The sequence below is a fragment of the Athalia rosae genome, chromosome 6 (assembly GCF_917208135.1).
Source record: "Athalia rosae chromosome 6, iyAthRosa1.1, whole genome shotgun sequence".
NCBI classification, from domain to species: Eukaryota; Metazoa; Arthropoda; class Insecta; order Hymenoptera; family Athaliidae; genus Athalia; species Athalia rosae.
In genome coordinates, this window is record NC_064031.1 from 1727880 (window position 1) to 1740231 (window position 12352).

Below are 12352 nucleotides of genomic sequence, written 5' to 3' on the forward strand. Positions count from 1 at the left end.
AAATCAAACAAATTTTCCATGCTGATTATCTCCTAATTTTCGCTTGATTTTTTTTATAATGACAATATATTGATGTTTTACTATGAGAATCAATTGTAATGAACAGCACTGTTTTTATTTGATAAACATAATTCATATATATTTACAGACATTCTATTGAATCAACAAGAAGAACGCATGGTTTCAGATATAAACCCGAGGCTTCAATCTTGTTAGTTCACAATGTAATTATATTGCACCATGTTATTGTCACTTAAGTACCTAATAATTAATATACTACGTTGATTTATAGATACCTTGCGAATAATTTGTACCATTATATCGTTAATCAGTACAGTACCATTTGGTTTACGAAAAAAATTGCCATTCAAACATTGCACTCGTTAGACAGTAGTTGCTGTGCAAATGATATGTAGACATTAATATATTGTAAATACCTATAGCGAACCGCTAATTTTAGCAAAAAAGTGAAGGGATAGACAAGATTGCCTGATTTTTTTAAAAGTATTTTGTATACTTACATCAATTGATAAGAATATACAGAAGATGATGGGAAAAAGTATTGACAAGTTGTAATGATCGAAGAAACATTCGGTAAACGTCCATCTCACGATACCGCAGAAAACATTACCTACCTATTTGAAGTGAAACTAATGTTGAAATTTTAGTTAAAAATTTATTAGGTATAAATTATTTGCAATGTCTTTTAGGCGATGACTAAGATAGGTAGATTATAATTATTTTTATCTCCGTATAAAAAGGCACTTATTTATGCTTTATTGCGAACTATTCCCTCCCAATTCTTTGGACGTCGTTATCGATGATCGACGTACAATAGACTTTCGTTTTTGGTTTTTTTATCGCACCTATAATTCACTATAACAATATGGTGGATTTTGGCCAATTGCGAATCTATAATAGTCTCTCTTGCGGCTTGAGACGAAAAATGACCGGTTGAAAAATTCTCAGTGATCATTCGATTGTTCGCCAGTGTTCGTTATAGAATATTTATACATATATTTCAATCCAAGAAGTTCTTTGCAGCTATTAAGGATCTTTACTGTGAAATTAATTAGTTCGGAACGTATCCGATAGTTAAGTTAGAACGATATTGAAAATTGTTTACTTCTCAGGGATCCTCGAGAATTAGGTAAGTATGTATTAAATCTATACCATTTATCTGCACCCCTAATTGCATCGCTCTCTGAAAGAACGATTAATCACACACAAATGTTCTCCGCTTAATATGATCTTGTCTCTAAAGTCCAGCAGTACCTTTGGTTGTACTAACTGATTATTCGACTCGACACTATTTGTACATTTCCTCTATTAAATCAGCATACATTTTAAGAACAACATTTCGTTTCACCTTTAACGTTGGGCCAAGCTCTCCGGTTGGAACTGAGAAGTCATGGGGGAGAATTCGGAACTTTTGTACCTTCTGTGCATTACTCGTAGCCTTTTTATTCGCCCTTTTAATTGCTTCTTCAATTTCATTGTAAATCTGTGTAACAAACGAATTTCAAATTGATTTTGCTCATAATTAATATTGGTGACCACTCTAATCCTCGATATTATTAAAAAATATAGAATAGATACGGCATTACATACCACAGGATCTTTATTTTGTATAACTTCAGTTACTGTTTGCGCTTTGCTGCCGATCGATCGAGCCCATTTCTGTGTTGCTTTTGTTAACGTATCCAGCGGGGCTCCAGTCTCGTTATCTACATCAGTCTGAAAATGCAAAACGAAACCAAAAGATCAACATCGAAATCAGTGGTTTGGCCAATACTATGTCGCCAAAATTCTGTATTTGCTCCTTCATTGCTCACCTGTAAGGTGACTAGAACCGTCAAGTATTTTCTCGTGTCTCCGACGAGAAGTGCGTTGTTTAAAGCTGGTAATTCTGCCAGAATCAAATGCTCTATGTGAACCGGTGGAATGTTCTCACCACCAGCAGTAATTATCAGCTCCTTGATTCGTCCTGCCGATGGCAAAGGATATATTTTATCCCTAATAGTCATAAAATAATAGAAAGAAATATGACATACCTGTCATCCAGAGGAAACCATCCTCGTCTATTCTGCCCAAATCCCCACTGTGTAACCATCCGTCTTCGTCTTTAGCTTCCCTAGTTTTATCAGGCTCATCAAGATACCCCATGAATATATGCCGGCCTCCCATGCAGACCTCACCTTCGCCTGTACTATCTGGATTATGAATTTTTAAACGCAAGCTATCCATGCTAGTTCCAACGCTGCCCAATCTGCGTGTTGATGATTATCAGGGTATTTGAATGAACGAAGTCATCAGTACAATCAATGTAAAAAGTTGAAAGGAAATTACCTGTACAAATCATTTCGACTGAGAGTTTGAGCACCGGATGCTTCCGACATACCAAAAACATCCATCAGTGGCATATCTAGGCTCATAAAGTACTTTTTAATATCGGTGCTCAATGGAGCAGCAGCTGTAACAAACATGTGACACCTGTCTAGCCCAAGCGTAGCTTTTACTTTACTGAAAATCAGCCACCTGGCCAATAAGTAGCCCCAATTTTGATAATCTACCCCGTCCATTTTTCTCATATTATATGCGAGTCCCTGAGACTTAGCCCAGTTTGCGATCCAAGTTTTTATCGCCCCGTTGCTTCGGGCTACGGCCATCATTTTTTCATGAATTTTTTCCCACACTCTTGGGACCCCAAGGAACACTGTGGGTCTTGCTTGCGTCAACGTTTCCACAAGCGAACCCTTCAGTGCATTTTTGTCAGCAAAGTAAATCGTTCCAGCAGCGACCATGCTCCCAAATATGTCCACTACCTTCAAGGTAATACAGTTAGTATACCAAACGTTGAGGAATTGGACGTGTAAAATGCATTTGAAAGTTCACCTGCGCAGCGACATGAGATAGTGGTAGAAAACTGACAATGGTATCTTGTCGGGGTGTCAGTCCTACTGTAGATACTATAACTCCTGCATCATGAATGAGGTTGTCATGGCTCAACATAACAGCCTTTGGATTTCCAACAGTCCCGGACTGGAAGACATAATCCAAAGATTATGTAGCTACATGAAAAACTAGAGTCTTCGGTGTAATGCCCTAATACTCACGGTGAATACTAGAGTACAGCATTCGTTGATGGCGATTGTTTTTAGAACCGCATCCAGTTTGTCATCAGATTCAGATCTACCGATTTGCAGCAGTTCCCTCCACTAGGGTAGTGAGAAAAAAAAAATATACATATTTTATTACACATAAATTTTCAAATCACGCAACATAAATTATTTAAAAATTTTACTCACACTCAGCACTCCTTTCTGCGACGGTATTCCATCGTATTGTATAATGGCTTTAAGAAGGGGCAACTTGCTTTTGATTTCCATAATTTTTTCTAGCTGTTTTGAATCTTCAACAATAATTATTTGTGCTCTGCTTCGTTCCGCACAATAGAGACAAGCTTCTGGAGAATTGGTAGTATAAATCCCGGCAGCAAATCCTCTGTACAGAAGAAAAAAAGTTTATATAAAATTTCTGCAAAGATTGAGTCAATCAGAAACTCACCCAGCATGTATAGCTGCTAAATCTGCGATGAACCACTCTGGACTATTAAATCCAATGATACAAACACTGTGATAACGTTCAAGCCCCAGCTTCAAAAATGCCCTTGCAACTGTCCGAACCTCGGTGTAGTACTCTCTGCGAAAGAAAACCAGAGATAGAAGAAAACGAAAAGAAGAAGAGAAGAAACATTCAGTTGATCCTTCATCCTGTTCATGATTTTTATTCGCAATGATATTTCTAGAAGAATCCAACACACTTGTAGGTGTAGGTGACCCTTTCCCCATCAACTCCAGGCCGAGATACAAGTGCCGGATGGTCCGGATGCTCTTTGGCAGTCTTTTCGAGGATTCCTGGAACCGAGATGGGAATGCGAGCCCCTATACCATCTCTGTCAAGTTCTATACGAACTCGACCAGTTGGTTCGGAAGTCCATACCGCATCTGAAGGCATCACTTGATTCGGACCTGTATCGAAAATTGAATTTATTGGAGAATGATAGCATCGAACGATTAAATTCAAATTTACCATTTAAGCCAGTCTCGCTGGGAGAGAGGTGGTCAGACATTGAAGAGAAGCGTCCTGCGGAACCCGAAACCTAGGCGATAAAAAATTTATTGTAAATATTTGATTACATTTATCTACTTTGTGACGAGGTATTGGAATAATTTTGTCAGACTTCAATGGTCTGTTCAGCGTTATTGATCAATAAAGTATCGATTAAAAGCGTTGACTAACTAAAAAGTTTAAAATAATTTTCGTATAATTGACCTGAATGTTTTTTTTTCTTCAATATTTATAACAGAGAATAAAATAAACGTATTACGATGAAAAGGAAATCGGTGTCATTGCAATAAAAATATAAAGCAAGTATGATAATTTGGATTGGAATAGATCAAAGTTTTTTTTTTTTTTTTTTAATTGAGGGCGAAAATTCAGAGATCAAGAATGCAAGTCAAATAAAATTCAACCTGTACATAATTCACAATCCATGACTCCGCAGATAGCTTACCGTATTAATTTCCTTAATTAAACGTATTTTAATTCTTTAAAAACGATTTTTTTTTCCCTCCAATATACTTAATATATGGAACGGAAAATTACAGGCAATCGGTATATTACGATCACAGAGTTTTCAAGTGATTGAAAAAGGAGAGAAAAAGTTTTGTTATCTATCGTAATTCTTTCTGGAATTATTCATACTTACAATCATAATTGGAGTAGCAGATATAATTTATCTAAAAAACGTGTAAAATATCTGCACGTGTCTTTTTTTAATTATAAACTTTCAAATTTAATTTAATTGATATTCGTGGATCGCCTGATCAAATTGTCAACAGTATAATAATCATCGTCATCACCGTTGCGATTCAACGCTCATCCAATTAATTTAAAAGTCAAAAAATCATATAAAATAAAAATCCAATGAAATGAAACATGTATAAAGTATGAATATAAACGTTGGACATTTTAGAAATGAGTGGGAACAAACTTTTCATTCAATCTTCAACATGTCGAGTATCTGTTACCTTGTTATTCGTATCTTGTACATAGCCGTTCGAACCACGGTGACCATTTAATAACAGTACTTCGTCCGTTGACATTTTATCTGTAAAAAAATATATAAAATATTAGCAAATATTGATTCGAAATAGAGATAGGAGCTGTAATGAAAGATTAAAACAAGAAAAAAAAAAAAAAAAAAAACTGATAACGTGATCTATGTACTATTTATTACAATTATTTTCTCCCATAGTAATATTTACAAAATATTTATATCGTAGGTATATAACAAGCTTGTATGTATGTATTGTTGTAAAGTTTTTTTTTTTTCACTCTCAACAGTTCATTACGCGATTACTCGTTATCTGTTTTGCTGCATTGCAAGATGTATATGTATACAATATTATATGTATACATACGGTGGTTTATAGTATACATATATACATAATATTACAGTGTGACGATCGTATGAGGTGACACGGTTTAAAGTCCAACGTGCGTAAGGAATTAAAAGTTTTTTCTTTATTACTTCCTCCCCCTGCCCCTTGTTCTTTATTCTTTCAAATAATCTTTCCGGTTAATAAATTGCAACATCATGCAAAAAAATGACAAGAAAAAAATATTATCATCACACACGCTCTCATACAGTATCACAAAATCATTGCATTCACGTATCGACATTGATCTAGTCAAGGGACGATGCGAATTAAATCAATTTAATCAAATCCATGAATCAAAGATCAATTATTCTCCGCATCTGGAGAAAACTTTTTCAAATTATATACATTTTTTATCGCATTACTCTTAGAAAAATTCATATCATCACGCACGTAATACCTATAAAAAGTGGAGCGTGGATAATTTTTATGTACGAATACACGTATGTATCACGTAGGTATACATATGTATATTGTAGGTAGATGTAAGACGTTATTTGCGGAATAAATCGAGCGCCGGTATATCGCAAGTTGTAATGGTACATTGAAATGGAAATGATATTAATAAACATTTAGCGCGAATGGGACTTTGAGCAGACACATAAGAAATTATACGTATACATACGTGCATAATTACCTACACATTTAATATGCACATCTATATACATACGTGGGATTATGTAATCCAAATATTTCATTATACATGTACCTACATTTTTTTTATTCTCTTTTTCATCAATATACTTATGGCGATACCACAGACACACGATTCTACGTGTAAGTCATATGTAATTATTCTGCACAAAAAAAGACGAAAAGAAAAAACGAAATTCAATGTTCAAAATAAATTAAATGCGTAATTTTCGTCTGTATAAAACTTGACCAAAGTTCAAACTATCGTGTACATACAATCGCAAAAAATCTCGTTCTCATCGTAATACCTAAGTACATGGATATAACATATGTATATTATTACATAGTGTTATTAACCATGTGATAAAATGACGGATAATCAAAATTCAAAATATATATATAGGCGTATAACAACAATTAAATATATCATAGCAATGTCAACGGGGTATCGGATTATTTTAATATCGTTACTAATATTGATAATCAAAATTTTTTTCCAGTCTATCGTACGAGATGTTTTTGAAATACCTAATTATAAGACGTAGAATTTTTCCCATCTGTAAATTAATTCTAAATTTGTTACCACAATTATTAGGCCAATTGATAAATACCTTTGCAGAGTAGAATAACCATTGCAAATATTATAATAAAATGATTACGACGACGTGTGTTTTTTATTAATATATATCAATGTATTAATTATTTCCAATTTTTTTTTTGGCGTACACTCCCTTTATCGCGTGGTTAGTAGCACGGTACTGAAGGTTCTCCACAATAAGGGATGCGAAAGCAGCGAAATAACGTAGGTAAAGAGGGAGGTATAATCGGTGGTGGTGTGACTGCGTATAACTTGAAAAAATCAATAAAATAACGCATCACCCCACACTATCAGCGGGAAATTCAAAATTTCGCTAAACCAATCCACCCTATGTATTTAAATTAAACGATTTTGCATGTACGAATACGTTCGCATCCACCTACGTATACCTGTACACGTTACGTAACATTTATATGTAAATAGTAATTATCAGAATCTACCGATGCATCAGCACAATTTTTTTTTTCACGTCTTCTTTTCCTTTTTATCTTTTTCCTTCGTCGTTATATCTCCTTTCGTTTGTATGTACAAGATAAACTGACGGTCTGTAACCCGCGCCGGTGTCGTTTGATTTTCATCCGGTATACAGCTCGGTGTAATTATTAGAATTTATTTTCAAATCATTGCGGAAAATATCAATTACAAGAACACGCCATTCCTTTTTCTTTTTTTTTTTTTAATCATCCTCTATTGCGTAACTCGTATTATTACTAATTGTTAATTATCAATTGTTACACACAATTTTAACAGGTAATTAATTAGTTGAGAATTCAAGAGGGCGCGAAGGAGAGGGGGTGAGTTCACATTTATTATACGCTTTGTCATGACGGTAATTTCTCTGCTGATCGTTTATAGACTGTTATATAGAGAAATAGGATACCGTTATAAACTGCAGTTTTTTCGGATTTCTTCTTCGTTTTTTCTCCATGTTTGCAGTCGATTAATTATTCCTCGTTTTCGTCGGTTATTTTGCATTTGAATAAAATTCTCCAGTTTGTTTTCTATAGGGCGCATTTTTTTGTCATATTAATCGGGACGATTATAATGTTAAATTTTGGTTGTAAAAAGAACAAATGTTTCAAACGTCATAATTAAATACCTGTACATAAGACCAAAATAGTTTGGGATCTTCTAAAAGGAAACAATTTTCTAGCACATCTGATATCATCAAATTTTGCACATCGATAAAATTCTCCTTCTATGTACAAAACGATTTTTATAAATTTTGAAAACCTCAAGGGTATATATCATCAGTTGACGGTCTAATTAGTGATTAAAGAGTTAAATTTTTTTTTTTTATAGCAACACAAAACAGCTGCGGTTCATCACCGTAAAGTAAGTAATGTAAATATATATACGATAAAAATTTTGCGATAAGATTACAGGTTCGTTTGAGAAACGAAAAAAAGACAATTAGAAAGAAAATTCTATCAACTTTTGAAAACAAGTTATGCAGAATCATAAATTGTTAACAATTGATGGTCCATCTTAATTGTTTTTCTTCGCCTCAAATCAAATGTGATTGTAATTAAATAATTACATAATAAAACCAAGTAAAATTATAGGTATACATAAATTAGTACATGTCACGTGGTAAAAGTGAGGCACATATAACTGCAAATACTGCACTAGAAGCCATACGTTAAATAGACAAGCATAAAATAAAAAAAAAGAAATTAAATAAAATGAATAAAGTAAGAGAACAAAGTAAAGCGAAATGGACCAAATTTGAACTGAAAGAAAGGAAGTAACGTGAAATTTCGAACGGTGAACGGGAACTCGGTAAATAAAATAAAGTGTGCCGAAGAACGGTACCATACCTTATATCCCCTTGTAAGAACGGATAATAAGATAGAAAAGATGAAAAATACGCGCTACGTTCGATCATCGATCAAATATTATTTGAATTATTGTACTCACACTAAATTATAATTGAACTCCTCGATCGATATGGAATAAACTTCTCGGCGTAGCTTATATTGAAAAAAAATTATTGTATCGATTGATTGGAATGAAAGAACATTAAAGTTAAACCGACAACACTTATTTGAATATATTACATGTATATGCGGACATGAAAAAGGTACTTTTAATTTAAAGGGTACCGAACTTTGTTCAAACTAACAGTAAGCCGACCGTTCGGAGCTCCGTATCAGCGAACGAACGAAGCAAAACTGAAGAGTAAAGTAAATTCCGAAGAGAACTCAATCAAGGGCAGGGAGAGAAAGAATAACACGTTCGATTACCACGTTTTAAATTAGCGCCATACTGTTGATTGTTGATTTTTTTTTTTAAATATAAATGAACGCGAGAAAACTAATACTGATAATAATTGTAATTAATCGAAGTGCATATAAGCGTTATAAATAATTCGTGGCCCTGTATATGTGCACACTAAAACCTATGAGGAAAATAGTTATAGGCAAGAAAAAAATAAGGAAAATTAAATAAATGAGCGAACGTATCGCGTGACGTGTGCCACCGGCAACGGCTCACCTGATACTACAGTAGAAGCGACTCGAACACCGACACAATCTAAAGTGTCACAATTTTCAGCACAAATGCTGTATTTCACTCCAATTGCATCGTATAATCGCTATCGCCTTGGGTTTGATTTTCTCACGCCACGTCCCGTTCTACAAACATACATATCAGTATACATGTAAAATATGCGTTACACACAGAGGGAATTTGCATTCTGCGGTCACATAGAAATGAGAGAAAAAGGAACAGAATAGAAAGAACAATTACCTCAAACGATTGCACAGGAATTTCGAATCGTAGTCAGGATAATCCACATCGAATCATAAACTTCCGTGGAAACTTATCCCTTGCAAACTATGAATTGAAAAAAAAACCAAATGATACACGTGGTCCGGTCTGCGTATTTTCACGCATGGGCAACGTAGATCTACACCCACCCCCTTCTCTCGCCCTTATGACCCTTGTTTCTTCATTTTCATCAGACGGAAAGACGACTTGTGCTGACCTCTCTGTCCCACCCTCTGCGTTCACTGGGCTTCATTTGTTTATTTATTTATTTACATTTTTTAAATCCCATCGGAACTGTCACATTCTCTCTTCTTTCCCTAATTTCCCTAGAAGCAAAAACAATTAACTAATTGCCGGATTATCGTTCGTATCAATTTGATATCTGTTGCGAATAATCATATTGTTGTATATTTAGTCTGTAACACGTTGGGATTTTACTGATACTCCGAAAGTCTGACGATGTAAATAGCTCTAGAATTGAACGTGCTAATTATAGCGTGTGCTTAGGTATGTATCTTACAGTGATTTGAATTCTACTTCGTTTTTTTTATCCACATTATATCTTATCTCTTGATTACTCTTGATTTTTTGCAATCCACCCTTAACCCATTTCTGATTTTCAAAGTCTTCGTTCTACGCTTACATCGATAGTATGTACGTATAGTACATATAATACGATATGTTTAACGATGTTAGACTTTGCTATACATTAATGTATTATAATTATTTTACATGTAATTGTTCATATTGTTTTTCAGAAGCTGCAGGGCATGAAAATCCTCATTTATTCATTTTCTTTCGTTATCCCAATGCCGGACCATTTCGATACCATTTTTGCACTCGTCGATTACTTCGTTGAATCATTGGATTTTTAATTATATTATTATTAATAAAGTAAACAAAATTATCAGCCTACTAATGTAGGTATAACTATTTACCATATAATTATTCAAATTAGATAATGACGTAAGTAATTATCTTGACATTAATGTTTTATTATACTTTGCTTTTTTATTTTCAATCGTGGACGTTAGTTATTATGCATAAAACGATTTGAAATATATGGCTAATAATTTTAGAAAGTATACGAGATATGCAGTTGTAAGGGTCAGCATCGTTTGATACGTGAACGACCTTTCTCTATGTAATCATTGCCGCTCTTTTGATAAAACTAAAAAATATATACATATAAATATATTTTATAAAATCTACATTGAGGGTGAAGAATATTCAACCAACTTGAGATATATGTAAAAGAATTTTGTAATTCGTGACATCGTCATATTTTAATGACTGGGCAGTTCGCACAACGAGTAATCGACGAACGATAGTCAACGTTAATTGCTTGGTAATTAATTTTTAAATTCTTTGAATTAACCGCACGCATCGGTGTGTATTTTTTTGTTTTAATCATATCTGCCCGTGAACATGATTTCATGTTGATAATAAGCAAATGATGAACAAATACCTGAGATCATCTCTTCGAGTAAAGTCAGTAATCATAAAAAACGGAAGTCAAGTACGTTATTTTTCTTATGAAGGATGTACTCCGGACAATTGTGTGTAAATCCGATCAGAACAATTTTCAAACTTTGATTTCATAAACTTGTATGGATTTTAATGGGATATTGTAATAATGAAACAAAATTGTTGCAGATAAATTACGAGTTCAAAGAAGACACCCGGTGCAGTGAGGATAATTTAATCTTTAGAACCGGAAAGGAATTGTTGAAATCCATCTCACGGTGTTATCTGAATCTTTGGACTTTGGAACATTTGAATAATCTACAGAAAAGGGACAACTTTATATGTTTTGGAAGACCCTCTGAAAGACGTTGGTTTTTTTACATACTCCTGTGGTTCAACTGATAACAGAAAACCACTTGATAAGGACTAAAAATCTGAACAAACAACAATTCCTCAAAAGAGGATTTTTGTAAAGCCTCTCTATTAAAATGTAGTACAACATATAATGCTCTCTGACTTTTGAACTTGGTAATTGTTGTTCGTAATACGTGAGATCGTGTGGGACCTACGTATACGTTTCCTGTATTTGCGGCAGACTTTTTTTCTAATATCTAATAGAAAAAATGCTTATTAATTTATAAAAACAGATCATGTTTTGAATTTGAATGCATATGTTGAATTAGCATTCGTAAAAGGACTTTGGAATAATGCGAAATAAGAATATTGCAACAAGCTTTCATTAGATTGATGCGTAATTGAATATTCAAAATTACCGCTGGTCGTAAAGCGGAGTTTTCCTCAAGTTCAAATGATTAGTGGAAAATCTGCGTAAACGTGAACCCTTTTCTGTAACAGTGTCAAGTAGTCATCGAATACACTCAAAAAGATCATAATAATTTATGAAATATTAATGAAAATGCCGGGAAAACCGACCAGTGAAGCAAACACTCATGTACCTAAGGAAGAGACGGATGAAACCGAAAAAGAGTATCCAGTAGGGGTTACCAGAGAATTGACGCAAACTGATCGCCTGAATAAAAAACTATTGACATCGTTTTTGCAGAGAATGAATAATTCTACAACTGGAGAATTTACGCCCCAAGTAGAGAATCAGGAGCAACAAAGTGACGATATTACTCCAGCTGAAAACGAATTCTAACGATAATTCTAACCAACGCAACAACTAATATCTCGAATAGGTTATCCCCAATTTGCTACAACCGCGCATGTCAAATTATCTGATATTTGTCTACTCCATGATTTTGTAATTGGCGCGAACATCGTGGATGGAAAGTTGATTACCTCTGTAGTTCTGAGCTGTTGACGACTCCGGAGTATTGATAATAAGGTGATATTTCTTCTAAATTTATCCGTCAAT

General features: G+C 34.1%; 2 protein-coding genes and 1 long non-coding RNA gene across 7 annotated transcripts; 2 read left to right on the forward strand and 1 right to left on the reverse strand.

Annotated features, from left to right (window-relative positions):
• Nucleotides 1-93: 93 nt before the first annotated feature.
• On the reverse strand, nt 94-9809 carry LOC105690699 (very long-chain-fatty-acid--CoA ligase bubblegum). Of its 3 annotated transcripts, XM_012408733.3 has the most exons (15): nt 9657-9809; nt 9487-9573; nt 9232-9371; nt 5094-5173; nt 4093-4162; nt 3824-4031; nt 3568-3702; nt 3309-3504; nt 3117-3218; nt 2896-3042; nt 2350-2825; nt 2055-2269; nt 1836-1987; nt 1612-1737; nt 94-1504 (listed from the first exon to the last, which is right to left on the reverse strand). In XM_012408733.3, the coding sequence occupies exons 4-15, from the start codon at nt 5166-5168 to the stop codon at nt 1310-1312; spliced, it is 2097 nt and encodes a 698-aa protein (XP_012264156.1). In that variant the 5' UTR covers nt 5169-5173; nt 9232-9371; nt 9487-9573; nt 9657-9809; the 3' UTR covers nt 94-1309. The 3 variants fall into 3 exon arrangements, with proteins under 3 accessions (XP_012264156.1, XP_012264154.1, XP_020710769.1); XM_012408731.3 differs by lacking the exons at nt 9232-9371; nt 9487-9573; nt 9657-9809 and adding an exon at nt 8656-9128; XM_020855110.2 differs by lacking the exons at nt 9232-9371; nt 9487-9573; nt 9657-9809 and adding an exon at nt 6749-7035.
• LOC112694855 lies at nt 7279-11477 on the forward strand. Of its 3 annotated transcripts, XR_003150221.2 has the most exons (3): nt 7279-7529; nt 8038-8070; nt 11164-11477. It is a non-coding gene; the product is annotated as an uncharacterized LOC112694855 (long non-coding RNA). The 3 variants fall into 3 exon arrangements; XR_003150220.2 differs by having other exon boundaries at nt 7421-8070; XR_003150222.2 differs by lacking the exons at nt 7279-7529; nt 8038-8070 and adding an exon at nt 10721-10855.
• Nucleotides 11478-11569: 92 nt separating this feature from the next.
• LOC125501385 lies at nt 11570-12141 on the forward strand. Its single transcript, XM_048656972.1, has one exon. It carries the CDS (start codon nt 11885-11887, stop codon nt 12131-12133), a length of 249 nt encoding a protein of 82 aa, XP_048512929.1. The 5' UTR covers nt 11570-11884; the 3' UTR covers nt 12134-12141.
• Nucleotides 12142-12352: the final 211 nt, after the last annotated feature.